Source organism: Python bivittatus, unplaced genomic scaffold (genome assembly GCF_059951505.1).
Source record: "Python bivittatus isolate LINGU-HERP-01145 unplaced genomic scaffold, Pbiv_v1 ctg000020_np1212, whole genome shotgun sequence".
Taxonomy (NCBI): domain Eukaryota; kingdom Metazoa; phylum Chordata; class Lepidosauria; order Squamata; family Pythonidae; genus Python; species Python bivittatus.
The window spans coordinates 31,118,867-31,142,528 of NW_028277030.1; the positions used below are offsets into that span (position 1 = coordinate 31,118,867).

General features: G+C 37.3%; 1 protein-coding gene across 1 annotated transcript in view; it reads right to left on the reverse strand.

The window, feature by feature from the left end:
* Positions 1-23,662, reverse strand: part of SNTG2 (syntrophin gamma 2) — a 170,384-nt gene that overhangs the window by 71,286 nt on the left and 75,436 nt on the right. The window contains exon 9 of the mRNA XM_088150145.1: positions 16,258-16,385. Coding sequence (XP_088006271.1) covers positions 16,258-16,385 — 128 coding nt within the window. The remainder of the gene's footprint in view (positions 1-16,257; positions 16,386-23,662) is intronic.

Here is a 23,662-nt window from a genome sequence, read left to right on the forward strand (position 1 = left end):
GATCTCTGTGTCATACAGCTAAATGACAAGTAATTGCCATATGATGAGATTTATCATTCAAAATTGCTACATGTAAAGCAGAAATTAGTAACAGAACTATGACACAAGGTTTTTGATGCTGAAATAAGTAATCAAAGAGGATCACATGAAAGCAGATGGTCCTTCTAATATTCTCATCCTGTAACATTTAGTAAGAACCAGCACTTTGAACTGTACTTCGGAAACAAGCCAGAATTCAGGGCTTACTAAACAACACTGAAGTGATGTGAGATTGAAGAAACCAGCCTACTTATTGAATATTGTACTTGGAATAGCTTGGAAATACTTTTCAAGGCAGTGCATTACAGTCAATAGAAGCCAGATCAACATTTTTGGATAATGCTCACTGCAAGCCAATACTGCACTAATACATCTGAACATTTAGAAGCAAGGTCAGGTCCAGAAATATTCCCAAATTATACATCTTGGTTTTCAAGGAAACTGAAATCCTATCCAGAAGAGGATACTTTTTTTCTGTTTCAGTTCTGCTATCCGACAGCATTCCTATATTGTCTAGAATAAACTTCAGAAAAGTGGCCCACATCCAATCCACTTCTGGCTCATCTTACTGGTCTACCTCAACTGGAAAGAATAGAGATGGATATTATCTACATAATGACACCATCTGGAATACCCTCACCTCCCAAATGGTCTGGTATATTTGTTAAATAGCATGGGAGATAAGAGGCACTCAAAGAGATCCATAAACTGAAAGCAAAATGGTCAAATAGCAATCTTTCAATCTTCAGCTGCCCTTCAGACAGAGTCAAATACCATCTCAAAACAGCATCCTTAATCTTCAGCTTGGAAAGCTTGAAACAAAAATGTTCAATCATATCTAAAGATGATTCCCTCTGACCAGTTTTCAGGGTAGCTCATTCTTCTAAGGTGACCAATGTAGTAGTCCAAAACCCAGGCCTGAATATAGTGAATTATCCCTGCTATAAAAAAGCCCAAATAATTCAGTAAATTTATTGGATTTAATTCCTGATACAATTCATATAGTGACTATATTTCTTGTATTAACAGCAGCATTCACACTTGCCACTTGCTAGTTTTATACTGTACTTATATGGCGTAGCTAAGGAACCAAACAGGTTCTTCAACAGCTTTTCTAACTTTAAGCAATTGCTGCCTTCTAGACTTGGATATTTTCTACCTAGTGTTCCAATTTTCAGTGATTTTATTTTTCTCTCCTTATAATCTTGATATAATTTTGCTCTCTTCCCTTTTTTGCTTCTTCCCTGGGATTGCCATCTGCCATATATCATGCTTTTGCCTTCTCATTTCCCCTAATAAAATGTCCCAGAAATAGATTTGTGATTCAATAGAAATCCCTCTTTTCTCTCACAATGCCTATAAAAGTTAAGATAAATTATCTTCAGTTGTTCAGGTCAAGTCTAACCATATTTCACATTGGTTATAATATGTGAACCAAAAGCTCTTTTCATCCACATACATCCACACAGACAATATGGATGCCAAGTCTCTCAGCTCATCACTTCCTAATGTTTATTGTGGCTGCAATGTATTTTTCACACTTATTCTATCAATTCCTTTGTCCATTTTGGTATCCAAAGCATCCACTTTTGTTTATATGCTTCAGTAATCAGATAAATGATTATTTTTTTCCTGTGTCATAGTTAAAGGCAATAGTCCTTAGAATAAGATTAGATAGTAAATCTGCAAGAAGTTGCTTTAATGAATGTTTAATTAATGTTTCATGCCCTTTAAATATCTCATATTGTGTGATCCCCCTCCCCCAATAAATTATATCTGGACATAGTGCAACCCATTCCAAACTCTTTATAAACAGCAGGAATGAAACTGATATGAATTAAATGAATGAAATATTTTCTTTGGCAACAACTTTAAATATATCTGGTAAAAATGCCAATTCAATAAATCGTTAATACATTAAAAAGAAGGCACCTTAGCTCTTACCTGCAATGGACAGAATTTTTAAACAACAGAAAAATAAAGGTGATTAAATCCCTTGATTAAATCTAACTGAATTGTGAGTTTGCTTTTAAGGATTAGGTACATGAGTTCCAAAGGTAACTATGTTTTAGACATGAGAAAGAACAATCAATCAGTGGCCATGCTAATTAATGTATTAGGCTAAAACATCAAAACCAGTGTCTTAAAAACGAAAATAGAAAGAATATTTACCAGAGGTGGTGAAGATGTCAGTTTGATATATTTATTTAGAATATCTTTTGAATAATTACTTCGATAAATACAATGATTTAGCTTTTTGATAAGTTTCCTTAGCACTATAAGAATATGGAAGTAAAGGAATAGCTCACCTGACCCTACTTATTTAATGTGTTGCTTGTATCTTAAATGATAGCTTTCTAGCCAGCTTGATAAGTCAATGCATTCAATATGAAAATCCAACATCTGTCTCTTGGTATTTCCTGACCCATAAAATCACTAGCCAAATCTAGATTAATTTCAAAATTACCAGATTGCCCAGCCATTTTACTGCAGATTAGTTCTGAATCCATTTCCTAAGGGACCCTTGTATTAAAGTGCTTCACTGAAAAATAAGTTTCCTGTTTTTCATAACTAAAAAATAAATGGCCAATTACCTGCTAGAGGCTTCTTTCCCTGTGTTATTTGGTTGTATGAATGCTATTTACATTAATTAATATCATTATAGATAATGCCACACATATTTATGCACTATACAAATACATTTGTGTGTCTGCTTCCCACTGTGTGCAATAGACTGTACTTGTAAAATATGAAATTCCCATCCTCTTACCATGCCCTGCAATCTATCCCCAAGTTCAAAATCTGTCCTAAAGGATTTCTCAAACTTCCTTCCCATCATAATGCAATCTTTTTCTTTCCACTTGATTGTGGAACTTTAAGGAGAAAGAAATGGCAGAATTTCCAAGGAAGCTTTTACATGTATCATTGTAAGCAAAAGTGCCATAACTAAATTGCAGACAAAACCATTTTGACCGGAATTCCATTTTCTGTCAAAGAAGAGAGGTTGTATATGACACAACTTGATATCCTAGTTTGAAAGCATTGCTTGATATGTATGTACACCTGTGGAAATTCAACTGAATAATTGATTAAAACTCATATAATTAATCAACTAAGATTTTTTTAAAGCAGGTGGCAGACTCAAGAAAGTGTGCTACCTTTTATTCTGCTAATCAACTCTCGCATTTATTATAATTCAAGCTTTGACTAGTTTTACCAATGTCATTATTTATTCTCTTTCATTAACACTGAGCAAGCATGGTTGTATGGCTTACACCTTGAAGTAGCAAAGCTGGTCCCTGATACACTTCGCTGAAATGAGATAATTGTGTGGAAGCACCCTTGCACTGGTGGAAGTAGTGCTCTTGGCACTGCAGGCTCACATGCTGATGAGCTATGCCAAGAGAGGTATAAATCAGCGGGTGTCAGTATGGGATGCCTTCAATCATTACTCTGTTCTGCCATGTTTTTTGCAGATTACTTTAAATAGAAAAAGGTAATGATTCTGTTGGGCTGAACCCAACTCCTGTTGACTCCATGGACATGCCATATATAGTTTTCTTGGCCACCAGATATAAGAGGTTTGTCACTGTCTTCCTTCAGAGTCATTTTTTTTTCTAACTTTCCAGTCTAGACTCCTGTCCTGGGATTTCCTGGTCGTTCCCTTCCAAGTAATAATAAGCTTTGACCTTGGATACCTTTTTAATGTGCACACATAATAATCCAACAGTTGTCCTACTTAATGTTCCTAATCGGAGGCATCCACCTGAGTTTTATTATTTGTCCCCTATTTCCTACCCTGTGGATGCTGCTGTTCCTAGCAGAGGTACTTTCTATCTCAAACTTCATCCTCGCTTACAGTAGAGATAGAGATTATTTGCAAGCCAACCAGAGTACCTCGATTTCAGCTGACAAGAGTGTCACGCTAATTATTCATATGCTTATCATAAAAGATGTATGGTGATATTCCTGAATGAGGAGAAGGAGGCTATGACAGTCCCCAGACTTAATTTAATTTAGGCTGGAAGCTGTTAGAACAACTGAGAAAGAAGAACTAGAAGGAACCCAGGGCTACTGGACTGCTCAAGACTTCATCTGTAGAGATCTGTTTTTTTTATTGAGCAGAAGAGGTAAAATAGTATTTTATAGCCCCAGCCTTTCACAGTAAGGAGATGAGGGGAATCATTAGTCCAGCATATCAGGTCCATCAAATATAAGTTCAAGGGTAAAAAATAAATCCTAGATGGGCTGTGGGGCTAGTCATGTTTCTATTTAATTTAAATCCTTGTGTATACTTTATGCTGGTACCCCTTAATATTTGGCACTCTTGTGAAGTAACAAGAGCTTTACTGAATGTTTGAACGATCTGAAGAGCCTAATCTATAATGAATGAAAACTCTTCTAAAATTGGATGCTTCTCTAGCCTATATCTTTTGAAGGATCAATCAAATATTTATCTCTCTTTGACTGGTTCTTGTGATCATATTTACATGTCTGTAGCTTTGTTCTCCATTTGAAGAGAACTGAAAATGTAACAGCAATAGATGAATAAATTAGGTAGAAGGCACACTTTGTTCCCTTCTACTCTCCCCAGTACTCTAAGCAACAGCTTTCATTACTTTGAGGACAAAGTAACTTATGCACAGATAAAAATTACACAATAATTACTATTATTCCATGTAAACAACTTTCTTAGTGGGCTTTTATTTTAATAGATTTTTAGAAGATTTCTTACTTAGCTTAAATATTTACCACCTGTGACCCTTGATACTCTTCTTTAGAAAGCTAATTTCCCCACAAATATTCCACCTGTTTGGTTGAGTATATCTGGCTTAGAATATTTTATAGCATGAGTTGTTTTAAGGAACTTGTACATTCTGTATGAGATAAACTTTTTTCACTAATGCAGCTTAGTTAATGAAAAATGTCATGAATCAGAATAAGAAGGGTAGCACAGATTTAGATTCCTCTAAATTAAATTGTAATAATTAAGAAGCAAGAGAAAAACGCATTAGGTCAACACTCTGTTAATATCGTTATTTGTTAATGAAAAGTGGTTTCAGTAGTTTTTACACTCTCAGTGGAATGAAATCTGGTAGGAATTTTAAAACACATATGTCCTAGCTCATTTAAATTTCAGGTTTAATTAAATAAATATTTATACTATTCAAACAACTTGAACACAGTCTAACGAAAATGAAAAAGCTTCATCTACAAGAGAATCTATAAATGGAAATAACAGTGTTTGGGGACTATATATAATCCCACATCACAATAGAATCGCTCATTGGGGGAGATGGGTGGCATACAAATTTAATAATGAATAGATAAATAAATAAAAATAATAGATGCTTTGATGAAATTAACTAATATAGTTTAATGTTATATGGCTGTAGCAAACCAAGTGCTTATATGTATATCATATGCTATTATAATGTGAATAAAATAAAAGGAAATAGAGTGATAAATATTTACCTTGGAGCCTACATCTTATTTTGGGGGGCTAGGAAGCTGCCTTTAGAATGACTGGGAACTAGGAAATCAACAAATGCCTATAATTAATTTATTGTTGCATAACTGGCTGTAAATAAACAAGCAAATACTGTTATGGTCACAATAGAAGAGAATATCTATAGCTCAGGGTTGAACTGTGGAGTTCCTGGTACTCTCTGAGCTTGGTTGTTTGCCTGGAGATGTTTCATTATCCACTGATGTTACGTAGTTGAGTAATGAAACATTTACAAGCAAACAACCAAGCTCATAGAGCACTAAGAACTCCATGTTGTTATGGTCATTTCAATAAGATGTACAGTCAGGTCCAGAAATATTGGGACATCGACACAATTCTAACATCTTTGGCTCTATACACCACCACAATGGATTTGGAATGAAACAAACACAATGTGCCTTAACTGCAGACTGTCAGCTTTAATTTGAAGGTATGTACATCCAACTCAGGTGAATGGTGTAGGAATTACAACAGTTTGCATGTGTGCCTCCCACTTGTTAAGGGACCAAAAGTAATGGGACAATTAGCTTCTCAGCTGTTCCATGGCCAGGTGTGTGATATTCCCTCAGTATCCCAATTACAATGTGCAGATAAAAGGCCCAGAGTTCATTTCAAGTGTGCTATTTGCATTTGGAATCTGTTGCTGTCAACTCTCAAGATGAGAGCCAAAGAGCTGTCACTATTAGTGAAGCAAGCCATCATTAGGCTGAAGAAACAAAACAAATCCATCAGAGAGATAGCAAGAACATTAGGCGTGGCCAAAACAACTGTTTGGAACATTCTCAAAAAGAAGGAATGCACAGGTGAGCTCAGCAACACCAAAAGACCCGGGAGACAACGGAAAACAACTGTGTTGGATGACCGAAGAATCCTTTCCCTGGTGAAGAAAACACCCTTCACAACAGTTGGCCAGATCAAGAACACTCTCCAGGAGGTAGGTGTATGTGTGTCAAAGTCAACAATTAAAAGAAGACTTCACCAGAGTGAATACAGAGGGTTCACCACAAGATGTAAACCATTGGTGAGCCTCAAAAACAGGAAGGCCAGATTAGAGGTTGCCAAACGACATCTAAAAAAGCCTTCACAGTTCTGGAACAACATCCTATGGACAGATGAGACCAAGATCAACTTGTACCAGAGTGATAGGAAGAGAAGAGTATGGAGAAGGAAAGGAACTGCTCATGATCCTAAGCATACCACCTCATCAGTGAAGCATGGTGGTGGTAGTGTCATGGCGTGGGCATGTATGGCTGCCAATGGAACTGGTTCTCTTGTATTTATTGATGATGTGACTGCTGATAAAAGCAGCAGGATGAATTCTGCAGTGTTTCGGGCAATATTATCTGCAAACATTCAGCCAAATGCTGCAGAACTCATTGGACGGCGCTTCACAGTACAGATGGACAATGACCCAAAGCATACTGCAAAAGCAACCAAAGAGTTTTTGAAGGGACAGAAGTGGAATGTTATGCAATGGCCAAGTCAATCACCTGACCTGAATCCCATTGAGCATGCATTTCACTTGCTGAAGACAAAACTGAAGGGAAAATGCCCCAAGAACAAGCAGGAACTGAAGACAGTTGCAGTAGAGGCCTGGCAGAGCATCACCAGGGATGAAACCCAGCGTCTGGTGATGTCTATGCGTTCCAGGCTTCAGGCTGTGATTGACTGCAACGGATTTGCAACCAAGTATTAAAAAGGGAAAGTTTGATTTATGATTATTATTCTGTCCCATTACTTTTGGTCCCTTGACAAGTGGGAGGCACATATGCAAACTGTTGTAATTCCTACACCGTTCACCTGAGTTGGATGTACATACCCTCAAATTAAAGCTGACAGTCTGCAGTTAAAGCACATTGTGTTTGTTTCATTCCAAATCCATTGTGGTGGTGTATAGAGCCAAAGATGTTAGAATTGTGTCGGTGTCCCAATATTTCTGGACCCGACTGTATATGTACATACAGATAGTCCTCGTTTAGCAACCACAATCGGGATGGGCAACTTGGTCATTAAGTGAAGCAGTCATTATGTGAAACCCCAACTGTGCTTATGATCTTACTTCAGCTTTCCTTTGCTTTGCAAGCCTAGGAAGGTCGTAAATGCATGGATTGGCCATAAAGTTACTTTGCATGGATTGGTCAAAAAGTTACTTTTTCATGGGACTTCCAGGGAAGATGGCAGACTAAAGATAGCTCTGTGAAAAGGGAACTAGGAAATCAAGGATGAGGGAATTTGTCATAATTGCTCCAGCCACAAATGGAGCCTCCTCAAAGAACACTATGTTTGCACACTTCCCTTGTTAACCACTTTTGGAAACTGCCTATTAACTGCTTCAGAGAAGTTAGACACCTTCAAGGTGACAAGATCGTTAAAACTGGGTAAGTGCCTTCAATCCTTAGGATAAGAAAATGTAAGAACCTTTATAATCTTTGAGAATTTAAAATAAACAGCAAAAAGCAAGACAAGGTTTTAGCTATAGAAAGTTTTAAATAGATTAAGGGCTCAGAAATCCTTGGAATATTGGAGCTTAAATATTAAGACTTTGAAATTATTTTTAAAGAATAAGTGCATGTTTGTAGGAAATTGTTTTTGATATTGGGAATATAATAATACAAATAACTTACAATGGTGTTCAGAGATATCTTTGAGGACCTGCATTGGGAACTGCATCAGGATTTTGATTCAATTATGTCAGCTATGTTGTGTCTTCCTGAGAACAGCCTGTTCCCAGAAGATGTCACAAAGATATGCAACAAATTCCACTCGAGAACAACATGAACAAGACTCTGAATAAGAATTTGTCACCAGATACAAAGAGAAAATTGGATGAAACTTTAAAAATCAAGAAGGAAATAAAAATGACAATCCCATAGAGCAATTGGAACAATTTCTTTTTGTTGGACTCACAAGAGACTACTTAAAATATTGAAGACATTTGTAACAAAGATCAATAACCATTTGAATGGATTACAGAGAAAGATTGTTCTGTATAAGGAATACAAGGTCAGTCTATTTGACCAGGGTTAAAAGGGGATATGTTGTTATTTTGGGTGGTTCTTTTTTAATTGATTGATATCTCAATTGGAAAAATGTGGCACACTGGATTTGCTTACATTTAATACGGTGTTTAAGCTTTTCCCATTATAGTTATTCTATGTATCCTAATTTTACAGTAGTTAAACGGGCTCTATATCTAACTGCCTTTTTACTTAAAGTAAGGAAGTTTGGTGAATTTGTTTTTTTTAAAGGAGAAATTATCTTTCTTTGTTATGTAAAATTCTACTCTTGTTTATATCAGGATAATGGGATTACTTTATATTTGTGAAATGTGGATTTGTTTAAAGTTTAGAGTTGAGATATGGAATGTTTATTTGAAAGGGATATGTTACTATTTGGGGTGGTTTTCTTTGGATTCATTGGCATTTGGAATGGGAGAAATGTTGTGTATTGAAACTTGTCTTTTTTAAAGGAGAAATGGACTCTTTTGTCATGTTAAACTTTAGATTTTTTTTGTTTTGTTTACACTAGGATATTGGGACCATTTTATGCCTTTTAAATGGGGTTTTGCTTACAGCTAAGAGTTGAGATGTGGAATGTTGAATTTTATATATGTTAATGTTAATATTTTAGAGCTCTGTTTGGATGTTTTGCTGATTGCTGGATAAGAAGACGATGTTACTTATTTGATTTGTCTATTGTTAAGAGATGGGTTATGGGATGAAGAGTTTTATACTTGTTATTTAGGAGGTGAAGAGATTATGAAATTGTTTATACTTGTGATGAGGGTGGGAAGTTGCTTTCTAAAGGGGAAGTTCTTTTTACTTTTTTGCTTTCTTGCACTCTTTTTTTCTTTTTTAGCTTGTATTATCTTTTATTGTTGTTTCTAAAACTTTTAATAAAATTATTGTAAAGTTACTTTTTCATCACTGTTATACCTGGCAACAGTTGGTAAACAAGGCAGTCGATAAACAAGAACTATCTGTATTTCCACTCATGCAAATATAAGCAAAATTGGATAAAATTTGGGGACATAATAACACATTTTACAGAAATGACATCAGCTGAAGGTCAGAGCATAGGTATAGGAAGCATAGGATTATGAATAAAGACAGTATTTAAAATGTTAGAAACCCTAATCATTTTGTTTTCTGCTCTGTTTGCATCAATGTCATTCTATGCAAATGCTAGGTTAATTATGGAAGGAGAGCCAGGTTCTGCATTATACATTGCATTTATTGATTTCAGGCCTGCACTGTGTCCAGAACAAAGCTGTTGGGTAAATTAAAAAAAATGCTGCAATAGACAGATGGCTACTTCTGCTAATGTCCAAACTCCATGAGACCTCTAGAATAAAAGCTTGCTGTGGTATGCAAGGCCACTTGCACTGAAGAAATTCCATCTGAAAAAGGAAAAAGATAGGGATGCATCTTAGCTTCCCTGAGGTTCACTCTACATATCAACTCTGTTGTGACCAAAATAAGTAATTCAGAGCATCATCTACAAAGTTAATCAATATGCACAATGCAATCTTACCATGTACAGGTGATGCAATACTCCTATTGCAAATGCCAAATGAATTAAAATGAACTTTGAGTGCCTTAGCCATTTACTGTTCTGAGGAAGCACTTGAGAGCAATTATACTAAAGAAAATCCTAATTTTTGCAAAATGACCTAGAGTGTATGCCTAGCTGTTAAATGGTCAAACAACAGAGCAAGTTAAAATTTTTAAATTCTTGGGTATAGTTTTTCAAACTTTGGGATGACCATCTTCTCTTTTCTTGTTGTTGTTGTGTCCACTTCTATTGTTCTATTTCTTTGGTTTGAAATCTGTACAGCATGCAAAGTTGTTGAGAAGTTGGGTGGCTTTAGAAATGTGAATTATAATTATATACATATTCTGTGTTATATAGTGGAACCTCGGTTTACAAACTTAATTCGTTCCATGACTCTGGTCGCAACCCGAATTGCTCGCAACCTGAAGCAAATTTCCCCATAAGGTTCAATGTAATTACCGTTAATCCGTTCTGGCGTGGAGGACAGGGAGGTGGCTATTGCTTGGAGGGAGAGTCCCCCTCCCTACGACCACGTGTCAGGGGCGGAAAAATGGCTGCGGACCACGTGTCAAGGGTGGAAAAATGGCCGTGGACCATGTGTCAGGGGCGGAAAATGGCCGCGGACCACGTGTCAGGGGTGTAAAAATGGCCACGGACCACGTGTCAGGGGCGGAAAAATGGCCACGGACCACGTGTCAGGGGCGGAAAAATGGCCGCGGACCACGTGTCAGGGGCGGAAAAATGGCCGTGGACCGTGTCACGGGAGGGAAAACGGCCACGTATCCTGTTCGTACCCCGAGGCAGAGTTCGCAAACCGAAGCAAAATTTTGTGGCCGGAGTTGGTCGTAACCCGAAAAGTTCGTTAACAGAAGCGTTCGTAACCCGAGGTTCCACTGTACTTTTATACACTCGTTATGCTTCCCTCATCACTTCCCTTTTTATATCCTGAAAATTACCAACTATTGTAGCCTTTCTTCGCAGGAAAATTATTTTAACTCACTACCCTGCTCATTTTGATTGACTTTTTCTGCAACTTCCTCATTTTACAATACTGTAGTCTCCTTTTTTGGTTACTATTTCCAGTTAGTCTGACAACAGTATGACTCATTTTAGATTCTGGGTTCCATTTGGTATTAAATCTAAAGTCCCATCAATTCTGATGTATTCTATCTCCAACTATTCAAAGGCATATTTATTTAGGAAGGTTGCTTTAAAATAATGGGTATGTGATTCTGACAAAAGGTAGGCAAAAATATCCAAGGCAAATTGGGGTATGTATGTGTTTGTGTACATAATGCAAAGACCTAGCTCTCTGGAGAAAGCTGTAATGCTGGGAAAGGTGGAAGGAAAGAGAAGAAGATGATGACCAACAAGCAAGATGGATGGACTCAGTTACAGTGGCAATGAGTGCACTGTTGAAAGACCTGAAAGAGCAGGTTAGGGACAGACTGTCATGGAGAAAATCTACCTATGCAGTTGTTAAGAGTTGACACCAACATAATGCACATAATCAATCAAATGTGCATGAGTGCAGGGGGGGGGGTTAGGGAGGGAGGATGAACTAGTGTCAGGGCCCAGTCACAAATATTGTTTTCCTCCAGAAGACAACCAGGTTGAGGAATCTGGTGTCTCATACGCTAAGCCAAGCCCTACTGAAAAACCAGAGGGAGATTCCGTTATTCCTGACTCTAATGCTGAGGCTTTGGACCTAGAAAGAGAGGCAAGAACTCTGGGGAGGGATGGGGTAGGGAGGAACTGGTAGAGAGTCAGAGTATGGCAAAGGTGTGGTAGACTTTTGATGAGAGCTGAAGTTTTGCAGGATTGGATTCAAGCAACATCAAGACTGCAGAACAGATGTCCCTGGGTGGAGAATACAGAGGAGTGAGGTATTTAAGGTTCTCAAAAGGCTAATTCTTTGGTGAAATAAATGTAGAGCTGGGAAGAAGTTGCTAGGTTTTGTGTTGTTTTAAAGCTGGACCAGTGCTGGTGTTTATCCTTTTGACTATGATGTTGGACAGTTTGCTAGAAAAGTATACACTGTGACTGTGTCCTTGCACACTATGGATTCATTTATGGTTAGATGGGCTGGGATGGTAGGAAGTAGATGGCTGATTTATAGCTGCTCTGCTTAATTCCCTGCCAAAGTCTTGTTAGACTGGTAAAAGTATATAAGTATATGTTCTAAATGTGAATGATCTGCTACTGATGGGAATATGGCAAAACCATGTTTATTTGATCAGAAGTGACATAATTTCTTAAGTTTATTTTGTGAATATACAGAATAGTGTTATACAGGTAGTCTTCAACTTACGATGGAAATTGGGACCGGAATTTCTGTCGCTAAACAATGCAGTCGTTAAGTACAACTGCACTGTTTAGGGATGGCAATCGTCGCAGTCCTGGTTGCCATCTTTAAGCAAATCCCACAGGTATTAGGCAAGGCACCTTCCTGCTGGCTTCCCACAACTAAAGTCAGTGGAGAAGCCAGCAGGAAGTTATAAGTCCCAGGCTGGCAGACAGGTAAGTGGGTGCTGCCAGGTGGGGGAATGAGTGAGGAGTGCACAGGGATGTGAGGGAGGTATGGCAACGGTCAGAGGGGGTGCATGAGGGGGTGCGGAGAGGCGAGGCGTGGGTCAGGTATGAGGGGGTATGCAAGCAGCACAGTGCAGGTCAGGGAGGGTGCGCGAGGTTGCATGGGGGTGCGCAAGGGGCACAGCAAGAGTCAGGGAGTTGCATGAGGGTACAGCACAAATTGGGGAGGGTGCAAGGGGATGCACAAGAGGTGCCATGTTGGTCGGGCAGGGTGCACGGGGGTGTGCGAGAGTGCAAGTGGGTGCAAGAGAGGTGTGGCACAGGTCAGGGAGGTGTGTGAGAGACGCCGCATGGGTTACCCCAGCAACTTGCAACCTTCTGACTTTCTGGGGAAGCTGACAGGGAAGGTTGCAAATGGCAATCATGTGATTGTGGGGGGTCATAAGTGTGAACGGGTTGCCAAGCACCCAGATTGTGATCAAGTGACCACAGGAGTGCTGGGATGGCCGGAACTCCGAGAATCAGTCATAACCATCATTCATTCAGTATAACCATCATTCGAGGAATACCTATAGTTTAAAATCTTACTGCCATCACCCTGAAATGTTACTTATTTCATGGTAGTATAGAATCTCGAGGGGTATATACTAGTTCTCATTTACTGAGAGGGCTGGTTTATAAATAACGCTGACCAGTGATTTTAATAAATATACTATTACTTCATTTAATAACAGCATGTATGAATAGATGTATCTCTTTGAAAAGATACATCAATAGTACTCTTCCTGAAAGCTTAATTATAGGATAATAGTCACAAGAGCTACCAATGTTTCTCTTTTCTTTTATGCATGCTGGTAATTCTCTTTCTTTCCCTTCTTTTTGCTCTATCTACTATTTCTCTTTGATTTGTTCCAACTTTTTACCTGCCTGCCTTATATGGAAGTGAAGTTAGCCCTTCACTTGCTTTAGTAAAATGCATGTCATCTACAAAGAGAGATGCAGAGATATATCAGTGGTGTTTGGAGATAACTCCTGAATGCATGGGAAATTCAGTACCTCACTCTACCATCACAGAAGCTCTTCCTTTAATAAGTGAAAAATCCACTCTTGGGGGGCTATTCCAAAATCACAAATTATGGGACAAATATTCATTCATTCATTCATTCATTCATTCATTCATTCATTCATTCATTCATTCAATTTGTATGGCCACCCCATCTCAGCAAGTGACTGAGCGGTGAACAATTTTAAAATAAATAAAAAAACCAAATTCCCATCATAAGTACAAAAACTAAAATACACACAGCAGTTAAGGAGAATGTTACAATTTATGGTTTTTAATACAACCAGCAGACAGGACCCTTTGCACATTCGGGGGCCCAAACACGGGCATATCACCAGATCTTTAGGGCCTTAAGAAAGGTCAGTAGGGTCGGGGCCATCCTAATCTCTGGAGGTAGGATATTCTGTAGGGTGGGTGCTATGGCAGAAAAGGCATGGCTCTTGGGCCCCACCAATTGGCATTTTTTTGTCGAGAGGACTGGCAGTATGCCCATCCTGCTGGACTGGATTGGACGGGTAGAAACAACTAGGAAAAGACGATCCCTCAGGTAACCCAGTCCCCAGCCATGAAGGGCTTTAAAGATGACAACTTGCACCTTGAATTGCACCCAGAAGCACACTGGTAACCAATGCAGCTCATTGAGTAGTGGTGTTACACATGCTGAGTAACCGACACTATTTACTACTCATGCAGCTGCATTCTGCATCAGCTGAAGCTTCCGAATGCTCTTCAAGGGCAGCCCTATGCAGAGCACATTGCAATAATCCAGACAGGAGGTCACAAGGGCATGAGTAACAGTGAGCAGGGCCTCCCGGTCCAGAAATGGGCACAACTGGTACACAACCTGAAGGTGTACAAAGGCCCTCCTAGCCATTGCTGCCACCTACTCTTCCAAGAGGAGTCGTGAGTCCAAGAGGATCCCCAGACTGTGCACCAGATCTGTCTGAGGCAGTGCCACACCATCCAAGACCAAAGATGGAAAATCCTTGGCACCAAAGGTCCAAGCACCCAAAGCTACTCAGTCTTGCTTGGGTTGAGCTGAAACCTGTTGGATCCCATCCAGGCCCGCAGAGCCTCCAGGCACTGGGACAGGATATCCACAGCATTGTTCAGGCAGCCTGGGGTGGTGATGTAAAGCTGGGTATCATCAACATACTGGTGATACCTCACCCAACAACCTCATTTAGATGTTAAACAGGAGGGGAGAGAGCCCTGAGCCCTGTAGAACCACACAAAGTAGGGACCATGGGCTGGACCTCTCCCCTCCTACCAATATCAACTGGAACCAGTCCTAGAGGAAGAAGGAGAACCAGTACAACACAGTGTCGCCCACCTCCAACTCCTGAAGCCAGTCCAGAAGGATATCATGATCAATGGTACTGAAAGCCGCTGAGGTCAAGAAGAGCAAGGAGGGATGCACTACACTCATCCTGCTCCTGCCAGAGGTCATCCAAGAGTGCAGTCAACGTTGTCTCAGTCCCATACCCTGGCTTGAATCCTGACTGAAAGGGGTATAAATCTGTTTCATCCAGAGTCCTTTGAAGCTGTAGTGTGACCACCTTCTCCACAACCTTCCCTAAAAAGGAAAGGTTGGAGACTGGATGAAAGCTGTCCAGATTGGCTGGGTCAAGTGATGGCCCCTTGGGAAGGGGGCACACCACCATCTCCTTAAAAGCTGGAAGGACCACTCCCTCCCTTAAAGAAGAGTTAACCACTGCCCAATCACACATCCTCTCCTAGGCAGCCTTAACTAGTCAGGAGGGGCATGGGTCTAACATGGAGGTGCCTGAACTAACAGCTGCAAGAACCCTGTCCATTTCCTGAGGTTCAACAGGATCGAACTCCTCCCAAGACTTAGCCCCCATAGCCTCCATTGTGCTAATTACATTAACTTGACTATCACCTGGCTCCCTGCATGGTTTCAAGAAAGTTTATAATGTAGTGATCTATTGAGATAGGAAAGGTTATAAAAATATCAATCAATCAATCAATCAATCAATCAATCAATGCAACTGAAATGTTTTGAAAAACAAATGACTACCTTGGAAGTTGGGATGAAAACTGATAGAAATTGGTTAGCATGGACTAGAAATTTCTCAGCTTGAAGTTTCAGTGCTATGTACTCTCATTGGAAATGCATCCCATTAATTTCAATAAGTTTTAATTATAAGTCTGCAACATATAATTATAACCTGTTACACATGTTTTAAGATAGGTTGGTCTATTAATACTTATTATTTGTTATTTGTGTTTCAGGATGGGGTAGGCTAGAATTATAAACAGGCAAACAAAAAATGTCCATAGCTTGTATAGCAGGAATTTATTTCATTGTCCTTTTCTACCTATGATGCCTACACTAGCCAGTTTTTTCCCCCATATGTGTATGGAAACCAATGGAAACCAACTGTTTCCTGATATGTTTAATACATGCTATTGATGCTCATTGCACAGTTTTTAAGAAAGCCTACACCATTCTTGTTAAAGAATGTTCAGGGATCCAGTATCTCCAACAACAGATGCAAGTTAGGTAACCTAATCCTTTCACTTTCAAATTACAAACCTTAATTTATTTGTTCCAGCTTTGTACCTCGAAATTCGAGCCATTGACAGAGGAACTGATAAGGTATCCAGCCAACGCTTCTCATATTTTGGTTCATTAGCTGTGGGTGAAGAAGGTGATGATGGTGCCTATCCAGAATAAATAAAAAATAGTAAATACAGACCTCACCATGTAGAAAACACAAATATTTGTATGTGGATATGCTATTTTTCTATTAATAGAACACAAGTAATACCATTGTTTGGAAAATTCAGAATGCATAGAAGAAATAACAATAATATCTTTGACAATGAAATACTGGTGGCTGTCTGAAGTCATTTCTCCTTATTAGATGCACACTAGTACAGTTACTGTTATTTTTGTTAAGTATATAAGCTTCACACCTAATAGACAATAATACTAGCTTATTGACAGCATTTTCTTCTGAAACCTTATTTGCTTCATTAGCATGGCAATGATTGCAAAACATTAGCTTGCTTTTTCAATGTTCGAAACAATAAAAAGAAAATATGCATAACATCTTGATGTGAAGAATATGCACACCATAAAATTTGCAAAAAAGCAATTAATTCAACTAAGTTTTAGAACACAATTCCCCTTACGCTCAACTAACACATAGTTATTGAAAACTGCATGAATTAAATTTGACAATATTTGACAGGCCATAATAGATGGCAGCATATAGAGAACTTTAATTGATCTTGAAAAAGTTAAGCAGACTCCAGTTTGGTTAGTGCTTGGATGGAGAACTGGAAATCCCAGGGCTGTAGACTAGATTGGGAAGTTAAAAAAAGAAGAGAACAATGGCAAACTATGCCCATGTTTTTGCCAAGAAAACAACATAGACACATTCAGGTAATCACCAGTAGCTGAACATTACCATTACCTGATGTAGACATGACCTTATTCTTTATATATTTGCGTACATATATTTTCCTCCATCTGACATTTGTTTACTTTTTGGGGGCGGGTGGGTAGAATGAGGAACATAATGCAGTATTATAATTCCACTAGTAGGACTTGCTTTATTTCCTACATGACAATTGAATATGCATGCTTTGGAAAACTTGTAGAAAACAAAAACTCTTTTCAGTGAATGATTCCTGTTTTTTAAATGGCGTCCCTCACACAGGTAACAAATATATTTCTTTTACAACTGAGAGCAATTTGAAAAGCTGCGCTTTGTGCCCTTTTTGCCTGAAGCTGTGAAGCACTGCAAGGGTATTTAAAAAAAATCTGTCATCTAAGAAAAAGTAAATGGTTAATTTAAGGAATTCTCTCTTATTAACCACTGAAGAATGCAGTAAAAACAAGAGACAATTTTGGCTAGGGTTTTTCAAAGTCCTAAAGGGAAGAAACCAAAAGGTAGGCTTTGGCCCAGCTTCATAAATATGTTGTATGAATATAATATTAATATTAAAATTACAGGATTGATTTGCAGTCTCTCATTACAAAACTTGAAAAATGTAGGCATGTCAGATAAGATCTTTAAAGTTTCAAACAAAGCTATGATAGCTTGTAATAGTGCACAATTATGACTCACCAGGACTGGGAAATAACATCTTTAATAGCATACAGAGAAAAATAATGTCCTTAGAAGAACAAAATCCTGACTTAGCCTTTCTCAAGCCCCTTTCTTCTAAAATAGGTCAATAATGAGTTTCTAACTTTCTCCTTTCCTTTGTTCTATCAGATCTCCTTTCTCTTTTCTTGTGTGTTACCCAAAGTTGTATTCTTTACACTTGGAAGTGCCCCTTTACGAGACCTCCAATACCATAAATCAAATTTCTAGTACCCTCCCCACTGTTACCACAATCTTCTGCTTTAGTCCCTTGCTTTTCAAAATGTTGTGTGTCTAACTTAATAGCACTCTGTACAAAATTAATTGCATTAACCTAACTTTCTTCTACTCCTTTATTCTTGGACTATACTGATAAGTTTTAAATATTATTTAATAAAGCTTATCCCCTTTGATTCCAGCCTTGGTTCATGTTCTATTATTAACATCCCTTTATATAAGTGGAAAATGCAACTTTCTATGATGCATTTCAACTCTAAGCCAAAGGCCTATATCTACACATGTCAAAAATATATCTGATACATCAAGATTATGTGGTGCATTCACACCATCATAAATAAACACTATTCAGAGCCAGGCTAAGACATATTCTGCCTGTGACAGAACAGTAAAAACTGCACTTTTCCCATTTCTAAGTACAAGTCCCTGGCAATATAACCTGGCAGTAACAGGAGAAATCTTTTAAAATTTGCTACTCTTTCATTACAAACAAATTTAGCTATGAGAGGCAGCTGCTTCACTTGGTCTAATTGTCAAGCCAATCTTGCAGCTCATACTGTGTTTAATGGACAATGTTACTTCCCTATATAAATGCCCCTTCCTCACTGAACAGATAAAATCATGTGAGGACTACCCTTTACACACAGAGAGAGATATACACACAGAGAATTATTGGCTAGCAGGGAAAGAATAGGTCAAACAGAAGTAATTTCAGTTAGAAAATCTGAAAAGAACACAGGGAAAAGAGGACCCATATGCTCAAAATTAGAATATTTAGGTTTACATTTATCTAGAGATAAAAGTATCATGAGATTCAGTCATGCATCTTTCATGTTGTGTATTTTGATCCTCCAGAGCTTAAGTTTCTACAAAGGTAAAGCATCATTTCTGAATTCATATTTGAATCAATATTTTCAATATTCAATCCCTTTTGGCATAGAGTAGATTGAACACAGCTTTTGTTTGGTCAAAGATAAAATTGATCATGTCAAAGATAATTTGACACTGTAATAATTAAACTATAACAACAAATATATATATATATATATATATATGTAAGCACGCTCAGCAATTAAATCCATAGCAAGGACAACAATCTGTTACCCCCAGCTCCGGGATAGAGTGAGGTTGGAGCCTGGGGATTGTATTGGCAGATGTATTGGAGAGGGTTGGTTGAGGCACCAGGTTTTGGTTTTATTGTTTTTGGGGGGTTATTATTGTTGTGAGCTACCCAGAATTGTGGTACTTAAGATGAATGGCCATATAAATCTTTTAAATAATGAAATAAAATAAACAAATATAAGAATATTTGAGATGCCTTTATTATAAAAATTAAACATTTAAGAATGTAAGACTCATGAAAGCATTTGTCATTCTTTGAATCTAAAATAGTCTTTCAAGGTGATTACTAATCAGCCTGTGCAGACACATATTTCTGAATATTTACTTCATCCAACACTACTGAGCTTTCTGTTCTTTTACGACACAGAAGTGAACAATTTTGTACTGAGGCCCATTTAAGATGCTTTAATATAAGAAATGCCATTACCACTTTTGGCTTCAAATATGCAAGATTTATATGGGGGGAAAAAAACCTGTATCATTTTCATTGCCATTTCCAAGGTCAGACAAACATATTTCAATGTTATTGTTATTCTAAAGTGTTTGATCTTTGGAATGATCTGTAGTAAGTTTTAATCCCCACCCCTTGCTTATTTTTAACTTAATCTTCGATATATAATATTTTCAGAAATCTGTTGTAGTTTATTACAAAAGAATGCTATCTTCCACTTATTTAAATTTATGACAGTTCCATATAAAAACACTACAGAAAAATCTCGTAATCTGCCGGACAGTTCTGGATTCAATAGTAAATGTGCATATTAGGTGTGTATTAATATAGGTGACCAAGCAATCATAGGTGTGAAAAAATCTGCTTTGTGAGAAATTCTGCCTACATATTTGCATGCCTGGTCACCCTATGTTTATTGGGAAGGTCTGCAACAAAGGGCAGTTGTGTTCGGCTGAATATGTTTGCACTACTTTGCACAATCTGATTAATAGCATATGGGATTTGAGTGTGCATGACCATCTTTAGGATTTTTAAGGCATGAAGAAGGCTCATACGCAATAGAAAAGTAATCATTCATACATGCATACACACACACACACACACATACAGACTTACCACTAGCTCTACCGGTAATATTTACTGGGGGACAAAATGGAAGAATCTGCATTAATTGTCTCTCTGTCTCAAACACAGCTAATATTTGGCTATGGGAAGGCCCACACAAGTCAAAGCCTGCAGGTTTTGTTTTGCCTACTGCCCTGTATTTAGTATTTATAAATTAGTATTAAAACATTGGACTTTAAAGTTATCTATAACACTCAGTAGTAAACAACACAGTTTATAAAAATCTGATGGGCTCTAAATTTATATTAAAAAATTATTAGCAATAATTAAAAAAAGAAACTACAGGTTGTATATTCTTTGTATGATTTTAAAATTCTTTCTTTCTACAGTTTTTCCTACCAATTTAACTATTTATTCCAATTAATTTGCTCAAAAAATGAAGTGTTTGCAGAAGTATGATGTCACGTAAGTGTGCCATTTCTACAAACATTTCATTCAAACACAACTACAGCAGACATAAACCATCTTCAATATTAGTGACTATTCATGATAATGCCTTTAAATAACAGTCAATTACAGCATTTCTATTGATTATGCGATAATTGTTTTGCAGTGCCATAAAATAATTTCCATCACACTGACTTTTGGAAATGTATTCTGCTAATTTCTTGTCAGTAAATATCTAATTTCAAGATTCCACTGAATATTGGGCTGATAGATGGCTTTCTAGATTCTCTGTACTGTACTGGGCACTTAATTTGGTGCATCATAACAAATAAAATGATGGAGACTTTACTAGCAAATAATTTAGCTTGAGTCCAAAACCCTTATTATAAAATAAATACTTTGAGGTATGCTTTTCCTTTATTTTAATTCATTTCCAATGTTATATTTAATTTTGAAGAAAAAGTTAAATGATCATATTGCTTGTAACATTAATTTCTGTAATTAATATTGATAGAATAGCTACTTATCTATACTCATTATTTTAAGGCATCTAAATAACAGAATATTAAGAATCCAGGTATATTATATAAATATAATTATACTGAAATAATATACTGTATTTAAACTGAGAAGATGGAGTAATAGATAGCCTATATGGCTAGATTTCATAATATGTTAAAGGACTGAGTTAGATGTATATTAATATTTGATGGATATATCTTTAGTTTCTTGATATGTCCCTTCTTCAAATCACCACTTTGTATATTCTTTTTTCATTATATTAGCCATGTTATATTTTTAGTTGTACCTCATATCTTCTAGCTGTTATACTTTACCAATAAAGTATAAATACTATACTATATTAAATTGGTATAGTAAAGTAGTCTGAAAATCATTTAGCAGATTTCTCCATGTTGTGGAAAAGCAATAACTCAGCTGCATGCAGTAATGCTTTCTCTACCAATTTTTTGAGGTTCAGGCTAATTTAACTAAGTATCCATCATCATCATCATCATCATCATCATCATCATCATCATCGAGTTAAAAAAAAAGATACCTGATCTAATAGATATCAGTGTCATACCTGAAACTGTTGAAATGTGGGATTAAGTGTTTCTTTTTTATATTCAATTTTTTGAGGCAGAATACATTTTTGCTTTGTTTCTAAAATAATTTGCTATTTTTTTCTTGCTTTTGCTAGGTCTTTATACATACACATTTTTCCAAATATATATAGTTTGAAAGCATTTTCCTGTTAATTTATACTGTTCTTTACCTACAGAATTTATTTCTTAGACCATACATTTTGAGAAATATGAAAACAGAAGAATAACTGCATTCCAGTTAGGCTGTTTCGTATAAAAAAAAGCAAACTAAAAAACAACCACCACACCATCCTCATTCTCATAAACAGATCAAGCCAAACCTAACAGACTGAAGTCCATGCCTCATATTAATATCCCCAAACTGCCAGTACCATACCAATGCAGGAGATGGTATGATGGTTCTTTGAAAATGCCACAGTGGCTGAGAAATGATATACACAAGAAACAGAAGATCGTATAGTATATGGCAGCATCAGATATCATTTCCATTAGTTCTGTTTTTTATTAACGTTTCTTAATCATCTCATCTATCCATTTGGATCACAGTTTAATCTGATAAATGCAACTTTGTGTATTTACGCTTTCAACAAATCAGCTAAAAAGGTGACACTTTCTTTTCCAGGCATTTGAATCATGGCTTCTGATCTCAGAGAAATACTCAACTTTCCCTGGATGAAATCTTTTTGTTTCTGATAAAAGTACCTTATAATTTTTCTGAATGATAGGATGAAATACAAAGTCTTTTGTTGGCATTCCTGTCCCTCGCTCCATATAGCACACTTATAAGGCCTCTTGCATGAAGTGGTGTAGCACATCAGAGGATTCAACTTCAGAGAACCAAAAGATAGTAGCTCTTTCCAAATAATCAGTATGCTTTTTGCTCTCTTCCATTCTCTTCAGTTTTGCTCCAAATCTTTCTAGTCCCATCCAGGAAATACAGAAATATGTAGATCTCACCACAGAAGCCACAGTGAGCAGTCATTTTTCTCCATAGGTTGAGCTGTGATATCAGATAAAACAGAGGCATCTGTGTGTACAGTCTAATGGTCTGCACTGCACTAGTCTTTGTATGTATTGCCTGAACAAGTATCCTCTTTCTGCTTTACAGCTCAGTGCAATTATAAAGTCCAGTTACAGTGTGTTACAGTTTAAATTAGAGGAGTGCAATTTTAAAGAACTGCAAATACACTACATTAAAATGCTTCACCACAACTTGGTGGAGTCACTTGGATTGAGATGGGTGGCTATAGAAATTGTATAAGTACATAATAAACAAACAAACAAAGAAACAAACTTACATATTAATTTGTAAACATTAACGACTGCCTCCGATAGCGGCCATTTGCAAATGTGATGGTAAAAAATAGTAGTAAATGGTAGTATAAAAAATTCATTTTCTGACCAATGGTAGTATAAAAAATTCATTTTCCGCACTTATGCGCAAACTTCTGCACCTGACAACAAAGCACACTGGAGTGAGAGTAATGCTGGTGGTGCTGCACAAGAGAATTTTATCTAAATGAGACAGCAGCAACCAGTGATCTCCGGTGTGTCTCACTCTCTCTCTGTTTCAGTCACATGGTTTGCTTAGCAACTGGAACCAATTGTAGTTGCTAAATGAGGACTACCTGTATAAAGTAAAGGCAATGTATCTAGCCTAAAGCAGCATGCCCCAGTTTAGTATCCTTGTATCTTTGTGACTTGACTTCAACCCACAAAAATAAAATGATCTAAAGATAAAACTGCCCTGGATAAGATAGATAAGATCTCTAAGGTTCTGTATTTTGTTGACTATCCATCTATTCAGTGAGCTCATCCTTGTTTTCTAACCATCATAATTTCCAGAATGTATGGCTTCATTGAGGTTTTTTTTTTTCATTCTTAGGATTCGTATCCTAAATATAGTTCCAAGACATT